This window comes from Talpa occidentalis, unplaced genomic scaffold (genome assembly GCF_014898055.3).
Source record: "Talpa occidentalis isolate TD23 unplaced genomic scaffold, MPIMG_talOcc4v2.1 talOcc4.6, whole genome shotgun sequence".
Classification (NCBI taxonomy): Eukaryota; Metazoa; Chordata; class Mammalia; order Eulipotyphla; family Talpidae; genus Talpa; species Talpa occidentalis.
The window spans coordinates 124,002,928-124,018,535 of record NW_023604972.1 but is presented as its reverse complement, the minus strand read 5'-3'; the positions used below and the strand labels follow the sequence as shown (position 1 = coordinate 124,018,535).

The 15,608-nt window shown below is 42.4% G+C and overlaps 1 protein-coding gene across 1 annotated transcript in view; it reads right to left on the bottom strand.

The window, feature by feature from the left end:
• Nucleotides 1–13,468, bottom strand: part of GOLPH3 (golgi phosphoprotein 3) — a 34,689-nt gene extending 21,221 nt beyond the window's left edge. Inside the window, exon 1 of the mRNA XM_037529520.2 lies at nucleotides 12,975–13,468. Within this exon, the coding sequence (XP_037385417.1) occupies nucleotides 12,975–13,199 (225 nt within the window). The 5' untranslated portion in view covers nucleotides 13,200–13,468. The remainder of the gene's footprint in view (nucleotides 1–12,974) is intronic.
• Between the last annotated feature and the right edge of the window lie 2,140 nt (nucleotides 13,469–15,608).

The following is a 15,608-nucleotide window of genomic DNA, read 5'->3' as shown; positions in this document are numbered from 1 at the left end:
GCTAAACAAAAATGGAATCTATCAGTACTGGCTCTGCCTCACAAGAAATACTAAAGGAAGTGCTTCTGGCTGAAAGCACTTCAAATCTACATGAATAAAAGATACAATGGTAAATAAATATGAAGTGCTGCACATTTTCTCTTTGCTTTTAAAAACAGTACAAAATACAAAACAGTATTGTTGAAGATATAACATAAAGTTGAAATATTTGACAATAATGCACAAAGCAAGGGGCAGTTTCATTTGAAGACAGCTTCCATATTTTACTGAATTAAATCGAGTATTAATTTGAAAAGTGTCAAAAAGCAATATGTATGTTGTACTCCCTAGATGAAAAAACACAAATGGATAGGAAGATGATGGAATTTTAAGTGATGTAATTGTAATTCTCTACTTAACACAAAGGACAGTAAATAAAGGAAGAACAGAAACAAAAAGGAGACATTTGATGTTGAAATCAAACAGCACAGTTGCTAGTATTAATCCAACTCTATCAATAATTACATTAAATGTGAACAGATTAAATGTTCCAATCAAAGAAAGAATCCAAGACTCCTAAGAGACCTAAACATGTTGTATGCAAGAAATATTTTAGATTCAAAGACCCAAATAGGTTCAAAAGAATGAGGGGGTAAGGGGAAGATGTCATGCAAATACTAATCAAAAGAAAGCTGGAAAAGATACAAATTAATGTGAGGAAAAAAGCAAACTTCCAAGAAAATTCAGAGGAACAGAGGAGGACATTTCATAACGATAAAAGAGTAACCATCAGGAAGCTACCACTATAAATATACTTAGCAACAGAATACCAAAACACAACAATAACTGACTACGAAAAGGAGAAATAAGCAATAGTAGTACATAAGATTACATTAACAACAACTGACAGAACTAAGAAAACAACAAAGACAATAATAAACAACTTATTAATCAAGTTGACTTAAATGACATTTATAGAACTCTGTAACCAATAAAGCAAAATACATTCATTTGAGCACAATTGGAATATTAACAACAGGGGTATACTGATAATGCCAAAAGTTGTTTCTTTTAAGATTAAGGGGATGGGAGTGGAGAGAGAGAAAATGGTTGCAGGAGAGAGAAAATGGTAAAAGGGAAAAAAGAAAGGATTATACAAATTAACAATTCAAAAATAAAAGCAAGGCCATTCCTTCCAACCCTAAAGAATTTTAAAGGACTACAAGCAACTATATTATGCCAGTAAATTTAGATTAGACAAAAAGTTCAAATTTCTGTATAACTTACAAATTACTAAAACCAACTGAAGACACATAAAATCAGAATAAATCTACAAGAAGCAGCTAAAAGTAGGTAAGACAGAGTACCACTAAGATGTAAGAAAAAACAGGCTGGACCAGATATTGAGACCCAAACACTGGCCCTGGCCATAAGGGAAACTTTGGGATTTTAAACAGGTTGCTTAATATCCATTCCAAGTCTCTATTTTCCTTTTTTTGTTGTTGTTAATTTTTTTAAAGATTTATTTATTTATGCATGCCAAGAGCTGGGGTACAGGCCAGAGATGCAGGAGGTGAGAAGATCCACCAGAGACAGAGCAGGGAACAGAACAGGCGGAATGACTGAAATACACTGCTGAGGGGAGCAGCGGGCAAGACAGGAGAGGTCTGCTGCGCCATGTGGGTTTCTCTCTGGCCAACCAGGGATCGAACTCGCACTGCAGAGGCTGTGGATTGCTTCATAGTGTGGTGCTTAACCCCTTGTGCCACCAGGGAGGCCCCCAATTCTCTATTTTCTTATCCACAGAATGAGGCACAGACTTAAAGAATTTGGTACATGAATGAACCTGGAAGACATGACACTAAGTGAAATAAATCAATCACAAAGGGCAGATTTTGTATGATTCCCCCTAATGTAAGATTCCCCCTAATGTGAGGCCCAAAGTACTCAGATCCATAAACACAGAAAGTAGAATATTGGTTGCCAAGGGCTTAGGAAGAGGGGTGAATGCACAGTTTATTATTTGATGGATACAAAGTTTCAGTTCTACAAGATGAAAAGTGTTCTGGAGATGTGAGGCGGTGAGGACTACAGCCCAAAAATGTGAATATACTTAATGCCACAGAATTGTACATTTTAAAATGGTTAAAATAGCAAAGTTTATGTTATGTATATTTTATAATTTAAGAAAGGAGAAAATGCTTACTTATCAAGACTGACAAAAAACTGAGAGCACAGTCTGTTGGCAAAGATGAAAGAAATGGACAGCTCATACCCCGGAATGGGAATGGAAAAATGAGACCACCTCTACAGGAAAGGGAATTGGGAAATAAAGAAAAATCCATTTACCCATTAACTTGCCAATTCTGCTTCTAGGAATCTACTCTGAAAAAAAAATCCCCATAAATATTTAAATATACTTTACACAGAACTATTCTGAGTACTAAACTTGTACTAGCTCATTTCAACCTTCACAACTGTCTGAGTTTAAGTACTATTATCATCATTCCCAATTCAAAAATAGGGAAAATTAGCCCAGCGCACACCACTGCAACTACACTCTTAATAATATCCTAGATGAATTTTCTATTTTGTTTCCACTGCATTCACCTAACGAAACTTCAACACCAGATAAATCCAACTGTCTGTCGCCCACTTTCCCCTGATCTGTACCTGTGCTTCTAAACTGCTTGGGGGGGGGGGGATCTCAAAGTCTCAGTACATTTTAAAATTAGTCCTATCGGGGCCTCCCCAGTGGCACAGCGGTTGAGCATTGGGTTGCGAAGCTGCCCGCAGCCTCTGCAGTGCCGGTTTGATCCCCGGCCACAGGGTGAGGGTCCCACATGGTGTGCAGACCTCTCCTGCCACCGGCTGCTCCCCTCAGCAGTGTACTTCATCAGCCTGCCTGCTCTGTTCTCCGCTCTGACTCTGGTGAATTCTCTCACCATCCCACACTTCTGACTGTACCCAGTGCTTGTATAAATAAATAAATCTTTTTTTAAGATATTTATTTATTTATTTGTTCATTCATTCATTTATTTATTTATTTATTTATTTATTTATACAAGCACTGGGTACAGTGAGAAGCGCGGGAGGGTGAGAGAATTCACCAGAGCCAGAGCGGGGAGCAGAGCAAGCAGAAGGGCCGAAGTACACTGCTGAGGGGAGCAGCGGGCGGCAGGAGAGGTCTGTGCGCCATGTGGGACCCTCCTCCGGTGGCCGGGGAGCAGCCGGGGACCGAACCGGCACTGCAGAGGCTGCGGGCAGCTTCGCAACCCAGTGCTCAACCGCTGCGCCACCAGGGAGGCCCGAAAAACAGTATTTATAATAAAACTCTTGAAATAAAATGTTAATTCAATTAACAATGACTGCCCAGTCATTGCTAAAATGAGGTGATAATCAAAACCAAGATTAAAGGCACAAGAGGAAAACAAACTAATTCAATGTGATAAATTTAATAGTGACATGAATAAAATGATTCATTCACTCCTTCATTCCAAAGACATGCTGTGAACTCATTGTGGCTCCCCCCAAAATCCCTATTTTGAAGCCCTAACCTTCATGTGATAATTAGGTTTAGATGAGGTCGCAAGTGATGCCCTTGAAATGTGATTAATACCCTAGTAAGAGATGTTTTCACTGTCTCTCTTCCATACGAAGTTTTTCACATGAGCATATATCATGAAAATCTGTATTTACTAATATGGGAAGGTGGTCACTATAGATCATTAAGGTTGGGAAAAAGCTACCAAACAGTATTAGGATGAGCTTTTTCCTAATACTTGGGGGGGGGGGGGGAAATGGGCAAACTTGTTTAAAATACTGGAAGAACAGGACCAAATGTTGTCGAGCCCAACTTCCATTACTTGTCTTTTGTTCAATCCGTTCTCCACAAGGACCCTATGTTTATTTTTTGGTTGTATCATTTTCCAAAAATCCTTCAAGTTTCCCCCTATTGCATTCACTTATAATACAAAATCCTAAAATCCCTTACCGCAGACCCACTCTAACAAGATGCTTGCCTGAACCATCTTTTAGTTGCTCAGAACAAACCATGCTCATCTTGTCACCTCAGGGCCTTAGGTACCAGTCTCTCCTCACTGGACAAGGCTCCCACTCATTCTTTGGGTCTCAGTCTAAATTTCATTTCCTTGCAAAGTTCTTCACGGTGTCCTCACACACTCATTATCACAGAGCACCCCTAATTTTCCTTCAAAGTTAACTATCAATTTGTAAATATACACATATTCATGTTTACACATGTGTATGTCACCCCCAGCACAGTGCCTAGCAACAGCAGAGATGCTCCACAGACATTTGTTGAAGGAATGAAAGTTGAATTATGAATTTTATTTTTCTTTTGTAATCTGCCATTTTCTAAATCTTTTTCCACAAAATGAACACAATCTACTTAAATAAGACACCAACTGAGACAGTATTATTATGTCACTGATTCTTTAAACTCTAATCACTTTCTCTCCTGAGTTTTTATAGTACTTAATTCCTAATAATTCTTCTATAAAAATTATCTTTCTGATGATTCCTGTTTGCTCTTCTATCCAAGACGCAGGCACAAAATTTCACAATTCAAATAACCTCAAGTTTATTATCAACCTTCCTGCCTATGGTTTTTCACCTACCAATCCTTTCTTCACTCTACTTCTATCCTAGTATCTTCCAGTGCCTTCTATCAAAGGCATGGCTGGGCGTCAAGAATGTGGCAGTCTTCTAGCTCCAGATCCAAGCCATCTCCCTCCCCAGGGCCTTACCACACTTATCATGTATTTCTATTAAAGTCAGCAATTTACTTTATTGAAATCATTTACAAATCTGTCTTTTATACAGACTGGCTCTTCCTTGAGAGTAAGAATTTTTTTCTTCATAACCCCAGCATCTAGCAAAGAGACTGGCACAAGAAGATGCTCAGTAGTTGGATTAAATTAAACAAACAAATAGAAGGCCTCAACTTCCAATTTATATGATAGGATGAGAATATAAAAATTAAATGGCAAGTTCAATTCAATGACTGAAATGAACTTTAATTCTTAAATGTTATTTCTGAGCTTACTTTGTTAATAACGTTTAAAGCTTTCAACATTAAGTTTAAGAAACTGGAACTAGAAAATGAAACCAGAGTAAAAATAACCATTAGCAATTGATATAGTCCTTTACTTTCCAATCCCTCCCAGAGAGCAGGAGATAGGGGAACACGAAAGTTTACCTGCCCCCTCCGAAAAGTCTATGGAGAATAACTTTACCTTGAACTTAGCTCACAACTTCCTAAATTTCAGTATGCTATACTTGTTGCTTTTCCTGAATTTCTGATACAAGCTAACTTCTATTAAGATTAAAACTTCCAGGCCTCCCTGGTGAGGCAAGTTAAGCACTGCACTATGAAACCATCCACAGCCTCTGTAGCACTTAGATACCCCGCTGGCCAGGGAGAAACCCACAGGCAGACCTCTCCTGTCCCGCCCACTGCCTGTTCTGTTCCCCGCTCTGTCTCTGGTGAATCCTCTCACCCCACCTCCCAGGGGTGAGAGGGGTGAGGGATGAGTTCCATCCCCAGTCAGGGAATTAACACACATGATGCAGTAGACCTCTCCCATTTTACCCACTGCTCCCCTCAGCAGTGTATTTCAGCAGATCTGCCTGTTCTGCTCCCCACTGTCTCTGGTGAATCCTCTCACCCCACCTCCCAGCAACTCGGGCCTACACCTCAGTTCTCAGATGCATAAATAAAAATTAAATAAATCTTGGGCCTCCCTGATGGCGCAAGGGGTTAAGCACAGCACTGTGAAGCTATCCACAGCCTCTGCAGCATGAGTTCAATCCCCAGCCTGGGAGCTAATCACAAGGCGCAGCAGACCTCTCTTGTCTCGCCTGCTGCTCCCCTCAGCAGTGTATTTCAGTCAGTGTGACTATTCTGTTCCCCACTCTGTCTCTGGTGAATCCTCTCATCCCCTGCACCTCTAGCCTATACCCCAGTTCTTGTATGCATAAATAAATCTTTTTTTAAAAAATCCAAATAAATAAATGTCAAAGGGTAAAACTTCCTACCAAACAAAAAGATTTCTAAATCACAGTTAAGCACAAGCTTAGTATTTTCAAAATTAACTTATCTCCCCATCTCAATAGTTTTCTACATGTTGTTCTCTTAAGAAGTTTCTTTCCCTACCTGCTCCCTGCCCCTTAAAACTTTTATAAAATAGACACAGCATATCTATTTAACGTACTACATGTGTTATCTATGCTTTATACATAAAAGGAGTAAAAACTTTCACCATCAATTCCAGAATCAATTTTCACTCCCTGGGGAATGATATTGTCCTCACTGAAAATGTTTATTTTTTTTAAAGATTTATTTATTTATGCATACAAGAACTGGGGTACAGGTAGAGGTGTGGGGCATGAGAGGATTCACCAGAGACAGAGTGGGGAACTGAACAGGCAGACTGACTGAAATACACTGCTGAGGGGAGCAGTGGGCAAGTCAAGAGAAGTCTGCTGCACCATGTGGCTATCTCCCTGGCTGGGAACTGAACTCGTGCTGCAGTGGCTACGGACAGCCTCATAGGTTGTGTCTTAACCCCCTGCGCTACCAGGGAGGCCCTGAAAATGTTTATTTAACAAATATATACTGAGTTCTAGGTATATGCCAGGCTGAGATACTATCAAAAAAATTCTATAAAAGCAACACAATTTAGTTTTATAGTTTATTATACTGAGTTTTGACTCATAGAACTAAAATGAGTGTGAAGATAGAGATCTGCTGCCTCTTCTGCCTATTGCTTGTACCTCATCAAGAGACTGATTTCAATAAGCATTTCAAGAATGCATGGAAATTGTTACAATTCTAGATGTGGTAATATAGCCTGTAAATGTTTTTTAGCAAGATAACCAGGCTACAGAATGTCAGTTCCAAATCTCTAATATCAGAAAACTCAAAACTCAACTCTCTGCAATGCTGAAACCTCAAACTTGAATTCACAGGAGAAAGAGCAAAATAAGAAAAACCGAAAACTTAAACTAAAACAAACAGCTCCTTATTTTTAAACTTCTGGTTCACTAAATGCTTTGATTACCAATTTTCTCCAGGAAAATATCCACACACAATTGACGTGTTCATATTCTGTCCATCTGTTGACACCAATTTAAGAACTTCACCATTAAAAAGAATATGTAAACCAAATGTACTTTATTGATCTTAGAAATAAATGTATCAGCAACACTTTCTGGTAATGCGTTTTCACTGTATTCTTGCAGATTAGCAGTTATTTTTATATATACCTGTAATGCTTAAAACATCAACATTTACTGGATTATAAATACTGTACAATGCTGAGACAGGCTGTAGTCTTTCAAGCTTTGATTAGAGAAACCTAAAGTCACAAACATGAATTTCAAAATGAAATCAGGTTCCCACCTTTGGCACTTGTCCCTACACTTATTAAATAGAAGAAGCACAGGAACAAGCAGTCTCTGTACTTCTTCAATAAGAAACGCACATGAAGGGGCCTCCCCAGTGGTGCAGCGGGTTGAGCACAGCGCTGTGAAGCTGTCTGCAGCCTCTGCAGTGCGGGTTCAATTCCCGGCCGGCCAGGGAGAAACCCACATGGCGTGGCAGACTTCTGCCTCGCCCGCTGCTCCCCTCAGCAGTGTCTTCAGTCCATCTGCCTGTTCTGCTCCCCGCTCTCTCTGGTGAATTCTCTCACCCTCCCATGCCTCTGACCTGTACCCCAGCTCTTGTATAAATAAATAAATCTTTAAAAAAAAAAAAAAAAACCTCACATGGAAACAAAATCCAAAAATGAAAATCCCCCAAATAAAGACTAAAGCAACTCTGAATATCATTTGCTGATTATAGCAGAAAAATGATACCAACAAGAAAGGGTATGCTTACAAATAATAAAGGCTTGTTGGACCAAAAGATTATCATGACATAATAGGACAAGCATGCTATATTTAAAATCTATTGAGATTTACAGATAAGCTGACACTATAGTTTCTTTCTTTAAATAGCAGGAAAACTCCCCAGATATTTCAAAACTTGACAAAAATATTTCAAATTATAATTGTATAATTTCAAATTTGAAATGAAGATAATTTCAAATGATCCATACAGGAACACGCGAATGGTTTTACACTAGTAAGTACCGAATATTAGTTATAACTATAAGTTGAATCAGTGAATATTTTGATCACATTGAAAAAATTTTGAAGCACTGGAAAGTAATTTCAATAGTATAAAATCTTGTTCAGAAGATAAGTAAATGGCTTAATAAGCTCCAAAAACTATTTTTGAGATCCTGAATACTTGAGTACCTATTCTTAAAAACACCTGCAAAAGGGCCTCCCTGGTGGCACAGCAGTTGAGCGCTGGGTTGCGAAGCTGCCCACGGCCTCTGCAGCGCGGGTTCGATCCTGGCTGCTCCCCGGCCACCAGAGGAGGGTCCCAAATGGCGTACTTTGGTCCTTCTGCCTGCTCTGCTCCCCGCTCTGGTGAATTCTCTCGCCCTCCCGCGCTTCTGACTGTACCCAGTGCTTGTATAAATAAATAAATCTTAAAAAAAAAAAAAAAAACCTGCAAAAAACAAATGGAAATTCAAATCTTTCAAAAATATAAAGGGGATATTTATATTGGAAAAAGAATCACACTCAGAAGACTCTGTTATATTTTAAATTAATAAAATCTTAGTGGATCTTAAAATTCTGAATATTTGTTGAAGGAATTCCCCATTAACAGATCTGATGCACAGATTTGATGGTGTATATCACTTCATGTACAGAAAGGACATGCTATTATAAACCAAGTCATACATCTTTATAAGTTCTGCATTTTAAAGTAGTGATCTTGAGAACTTTTCCCCAAAAATGGAATGCATGGACAGGATTAACCTCCAGAACCAGTTTAAAAGCCACACAAAAGTCAGTGCCACCATTTTTGTTAAATTTAACTGTATTTACTCTGTTACCCAGTTTAAGCACCAACTACTTATTTTTGAAGGTACTGCATTAGGGTTCTTGTCTGCAAACATAAACATCAGTAACTGATTCTATCCTTAAAAAGGGACTTTATTAGAAGACTCTTGAAGCTTACAAAATGAAAGTTGTCTGGAAAATGGGGAGGAAAAAATACAGCACCAAAGAGCTAGAGAGAAAGAGCTCAAAGAACCAGTAACAGAACAGTCTGATCCACACACTGATACTACACTGAAAAATCTCCCACAGCCTGTTCCACTCTCTCAAGATCCAAACCGCTCCAGATTCAAAATCCTGGGGGGAAAAAACCTGATAGGAAAGTTTTGTCAGGCTGCACCACAAAAGGAAAGTCGTAGAGACATCAATAGGGCATCGTCAGTCTTCACACAATGGGACCACCCTAAAAGCAAGATAAAACCAGGGGAAGACTCGGTAGAGAATAAAACAATAAATGTCCACAACAGTGCAATCAGAACTGTTTCTCTCTCCATCTTAAAAAAGATGTTTAAGGGGCCTCCCTGGTGGCGCTGCGGTTGAGCGCTGGGTTGCGAAGCTGCCCGCAGCCTCTGCGGCGCCGGTTCGATCCCCGGCTGCTCCCCGGCCACCGGAGGAGGGTCCCACATGGCGAGCAGACCTCTCCTGCCGCCCGCTGCTCCCCTCAGCAGTGTCCTTCGGTCCTTCTGCCTGCTCTGCTCTCCGCTCTGGTGAATTCTCTCACCCTCCCGCGCTTCTGACTGTACCCAGTGCTTGTATAAATAAATAAATAAATAATCTTTAAAAAAAAAAAAAAAAAAAAAAGACGTTTACGGCTCAGAGAACTTAAATAATATGTAAAACAAAGGACATACCTCAGGCCAGCAATATATTCACCCTTTCCACCTCTCCTATTCCACAGACATACTAATTACACTTGGCCATTTAAAAAAATTGAACCTTAAAGCACAAAGATTTGCCACCAGTGAAGATATTTAAAAGTATATGACATCAGCTATTTGAGGTAATTCTCAGTAAGGCATTCTGAAAATGCTCTAGTAGAGGTAAATATGTGAAAAACAAAGTTGAGAAAGGAAATAACTGGCATATTTGCTGCCCCTCCCCCTCATCAAGGGAGATAACAGAAATCTTGCTCATCATTTGGATGATGAATTCAAATTTAAACTATCTGTCATCTTTGCTGTGGCCTCTATAAAGATTTACTTCAATACTTGTATCTTTAATCCCCAGAGGTATCCAATCCCCAAAGGTATGCAGGAATCTGTTTTAATAAAAGCCAGAAGAGAAAATCATCAATAAAAAATCTGAACTGTGCACTTTAATTTAAACAAAGCCTCTCACAAGGTCTTTAGAGTCATCCTAAGAAGTAATCTGAAGTCAGATCACCTGCTAATTGCCCAGCAGAGCCTTCCTTTCAGTACAGGTGGGAGATCGTTAAATTCAAAACGTAAATCAAAGTTAACTTTTCAAACATCATAGATTATAACTGTTAAATGTTGTCATGACAATGAGAATGAACAAAAGACCACCTCATACAATATGGTTGAATCTCACAAAGGTGAGCAAAAGCAAGACAGATTAAAGCACAAAAACAAGCAAAATCACTCAATGCTGAATTTTAAAATTAGGCTTTGGGGTGACCTTTGAGGACTGGCAATAAGTAGAAAGGAAATAAAAAATTCTGGGGAAATGTTCTATTTCTTGATCTAGATGCTGGATTAACATATGTGTTCAGTTTGTGGAAAACTTACACCACTTATCTGCATTTCTCTGTAGGCTTATTATTCAGCAAGAAATATTTTTAAAAGTTGTAAATCTTGACTTTTTTTAAAAGTTAAATTAGGTTCACATACATATAATGTGTCCACCACTGATGACAGGTCTAAGCTTAAAGTTTGAGATTTTCAGTACCTCAAGAGTACCTAGATATGACAAAGATGGATGCCAAGCTAAAATAATAAAAAGTTGAATAATAAAAATCTATTATTGCTAAAGCTTTGAACTTATTAATACCAGATTAGGCTAAAATCTAATATGAAAAAGCATAAAATGCCTAGATTATACATAAAAATAATTTCTGCCCCCTAAAAAGTCACCCCTAACAAACTGAAGATGATGGAAAATCTCCCTGGATATTAATACGTAAAGATAGTGAATTCCTAATTCCTGCAGGTAAAATCTCAACCCCACCCCACCCCTCCACTCCATCTCTGGACATGCGGCAAAAAGGGGAACACTTCCCTGTGTGGTGGTTGAACTCAGCAAGAAATGCTCACAACTAGCCAGTGTCTGAACACTGGCCATTACATGGCTAAGTACAGTTACTCCTGATACAAAATAAATACTACAGATGGTTTCAATTACCTGCCACCAAAGAACTTTAAATTGTGTAAATTTAACAAGCACCATTTAAGCTTCAACAAATATTTAGACTATCCTCATGAAAACCCATCACAGAAAAATAGCATGTTAATACACTTTAAAACATTTAGACTAACACATACTTGAAACAAGAAAGTTCTTTCTCCTAATTCCTCAGCCAGTTTAACTGAGATCAAAAACTAATTTTTGTTTTAGTGTTTTTGTGTTTTTCTTAATTTTAAGTTTTATATACAGGACATATCCACACATAAAAATAGGTCTCAGTAACTATAAAACAAAATGGTCATTCAGGAACATGAATGACCTGTTTTCTTCATTTTAAGTTCTTTTATTTTCTAAAATGTTATTTTCAGATTTAAAAAACAAAACGTTTATCACCGAGATTCTAAATTGCGATGCCTACAAAAGCAAAACTGAATGAATGCTTTACTAAAAAATTACTTCTGCACTATACATCCAGTTCATTCTTTCCTCCAAAAAGTAAAACTGAATTTCACACAGTGTTTTCACCATAACTCACTAATAAGTACTGTGCCCCTTTCATAGTCAAGAGGACATCAACTTTCCTCAAGTGATAAGTAAAACCTGAGCAAGTGAGAAACCGAGATAATGTAAACGCCTTAATAAACATTTCTACCTAGGCAAACTTCAGTTCATTAGATTACAAAATATAATGAATCCACAAATGGCCCAAATGAAAATAACATACTTTTGAGAAGTTTTGGTAAAACAAGGCTAAGTTGCTTTATAAGGATTACATTTTTTCTTGGCACATCTTTACGAATTAGGAGTATCTTCCTAAAATTAAACAAGATACTTCTGAATCTTTCAAAATGTGCTGTCTGTAATTCCCACACTGAAAGGAAAGAAGCTCCTGGGATCACCTCCTCATGCAAGGTTTACACAATTCATCTGTCTGTCTGTCTGCAGGTCTCTAAAAATAATCATTTTTTTAGAGCGGTAAGTATATAAAGCAATTGAGCAAAACGTTACATGGAATTAGAAGATCTGTATATGTGCCCACTGTGACATCTTTTTCAACTTCTCTACGTCTGAAACTTCTCCTAAGATACTGGAGTGGAAAAAAACCAAAGTCAAGCCACCAAAACAAACAGCACAGTTCCCTATTTAAGGCTTGAGAGCTTCCATCAAATCACAACCTGGCGCTTTTTGCACCCCACGAAAAAGTCCTTCCTTAACCTGCACGGGCTTGAGAACAGTCAACAGACAAAACGTAACAGCGACCCTAAAAATAATTTCTTCCCCGAGGCACGCTGACCCGGAATGTCATTTTCCAGGAAGTTGGCGAAGAATTTTAACTTCTAATCAGTCAAACAACTTTTGTCTCCTTTAGCCTTTCACCGAAATTTGTCAAAATTCCAAGCCGTGCGCGGCCTTCTCCAAACCCCCCCAGGCGGGTCCGCCAAGGCCTCCCGGGGGCCCCCGCCCGCCCAGCCCGCGAGCTCGGGGCGCGCCCCTCCGACCCGCAGCCCCCGGCCGGGCAGTGTCCCCGGGGCCCGCGAGGAGGACCCCGCGGCTGCCAGGGCGGCGGCGACCCCGGAGGCAGGGCCGGGAGGCCGGCCGGGCCGAGGGCGCGGGCGGGGGGCCAGGGCGCCCCGCCGCGCGCCGCGCCGCACCTCTCGGTCCTTGAGGCCCAGCAGGAGCACCTCCTCCATCAGGGTCAGCCGCGTTTCCTTGGAGTCGCCCTTGTCGTCGTCGTCCTGCTCGTCGCGGCGGCTCTGCGCGTCGTCCTCGCCGCTGCCCCCGCCGCCGCCCGCCGCCCGCTCCTTGTCGGCGGCGCTGCGCGAGGCCTCCGTGCGCCGCTGCACCAGGCCCGAGCTGCGCTGCGTCAGCGAGGTCATGGCTCCGGCCGAGGCGCCGCGCCGGCGGGAGAGACGCGGGAGCGACCGGGCCTCCCTCCGGGTCCCCCGCGGCCCCCGCCCCGGGCTTCCGTGTTAAATCCGGGCACTGGGGCGACGCGCGGCGGCCGCGGCGCCGGGCGCAGGCATGGGGAGCCGGGCCGGGGCGTCGCGGGCGGGCCGGCGTCGGCGGGCGGGAGCGGAGGCCCTGCCTTCCAGCGGCCGCGACCCCGGAGGCAGCCCGAGCTCCGACGCGGAGGCGGAGGCGGAGGCGACGGCAGCGGCGGCCCTTTCCAATATGGCGGCGCCGGCTGACGTCACCGGAGGATGTGGCACCGGCGGCGGGGGGCGGGCCCGGGGCGCCGGAAGTGGCGGCGGGGACCGGAGAAGGGGCGGGACTCCGCCCGCTCGCGGAGGCCCAGCCCGCAGCCCTCAGGTCGCCGCCGCCGCGGTAGGCGGGCGCCCCCAACCCCGCGAATCCGGGGGCGGCGGCCTGGCGAGGGTGGGCCCGCTCAACCGCGAGCGGCGCTGTGGGCTCCCCTGACTCCGCCATCCTGGAGCTGGCCTTGGCGGGGGTGCGGGGACCGGGCTTGGAGTCCGGGGGGCCCCACGAGACCCTGGGAGGGCTTCGCTGGCTGCTGCGGGGCGAGAAGAGGGCGGTCGCTCTGCCCACACTCCTGGCTCTGCTGAAGGAACAGCTTAAATGGCTTAAAAGTGGGCTTTTAACAGATCCCCCTCGCCCGCTGCTCCTCTCAGCAGTGTATTTCAGTCACTCTGCCTCTTCTGCTCCCCACCCTGTCTCTGGTGGATCCTCTCACCCCCCCCCAATCTCTGACCTGTGCCCCAGCTCTTGTATGCATAAATGAATAAATCTTTAAAAAAAAAAAAGTAGGTTCTTCGTGTCCCTCAAGGTGCATTACTGTATGAAAAGAGAGTTTAGAACAAACTGAGTGGTTTTGTTTGTGAGACTTTATTCCTCGCCTTCCAACTTGTAGCGTGAGTAGGGGGCAGTGAGTACAGCTCGTACAAGCCAGGTCAGTATGTTAGGGGGAAAGGATGTCCTGAGCTAATCACATACAGGCTTTGTGGACTCCACCCCCACTCCAGACTAAAGCCATCAAGACATTGGGAAAGACAAATCCTGTCACCACCAAAGGGAGGGTGGCTGGGACCTGAGGGTGCAGTTGGGCAGCCAGGTTGGATATAAAAACCAAACACGTGGGCCTTGGACTGGCTCGCTGTCACTCGCCTCCTGGCTACACAGCTCCTGGCTCGCAGCCAGCTCTCAGAGCGCCATTTTGGGATTCCTGATCGCAGGATCGGGTAGGACTCATTTAAAACTTTGTCTCCCACTTTTCCCCCTGAGCTGTACATTTCCTCATTTCCCCTTCCCTTGTAAATAAACCTTTTATTAACCTTTCGCGTGTGCCTGCAGTAGAGCATTGATAAGTCCTTTTAAGCGCGCGGGTGAGGACCCACAGTCAGGCACCCCGTTTTGTATCTGGGTTGCTCTACAACAAGTACACTCGACCTTAACGAACTTTTTATACAGACAATAAACCTGTTGCATTTCATGCCACGTCTGTGTACACATTAAATCTCCCTCAATTTAATTACTGCCTTAAATCCCCTTGGCGTGCTTGAGAGTTTGTGCAAGTTATAGATGTCAAACCTGGCAGGGGCTTGGAGGGCCCAAGGGCCGGGCTTGTAAGCAAGCATTATGCAGAAATGACATTGTATGCCATCCAATAGTGTTTAAAATCAGCAATGACTGCAGGCTTCGGATACAGAATGGTTTGGATAGGAGAAATACAGTGTTGTCACAGGACTTAAGGTGTAACAAATGGTGAACGCCCACTGCAAAACCTTGCCATAGAACATTTTGGCTACAGAGTTCTTCCTCCTCCACAAACCCTTTATCCAGAATTCCTACCGGCCGCACACCATTACCACCCCACGCTCAGGAAGGTGAAAAATGCTCCGTCTGCTTGGGTGGGGACCTTCCCGGGAGACTGCCCTTTTTCCTATCTTTCTGAGTAAAGGTCAATTTCACCTCAGCCAATTTTTCTGCCTTCACAACCTCTTCAACTTTTTTTCTTTCGTTCTTCTCCCACTTCTTTTCTTAATAACTTAAAATGTGCTCCTTTTTAAAAGAAATGTGATTAATGGGTTATTTGATTAATGTAGTCAAATACATAGTTCAAAAAGCATAAAGATAAATTGAAAATCTTCCCTTCAGCCCTGCCACTGTTCACCCAGTTACCCTCACCTCTCACCTCCCTCCCCTGGTGGTTTTAAAATTTGTCAATAAATTCTCTGACAGTACCCCTCAAAAGGTAAAACCTATTTCCCCTCCCTTGTGTGTGGGCCAAACCTAGTGACTCTTCAAAGGGATAGAATGTGACAGCTGTG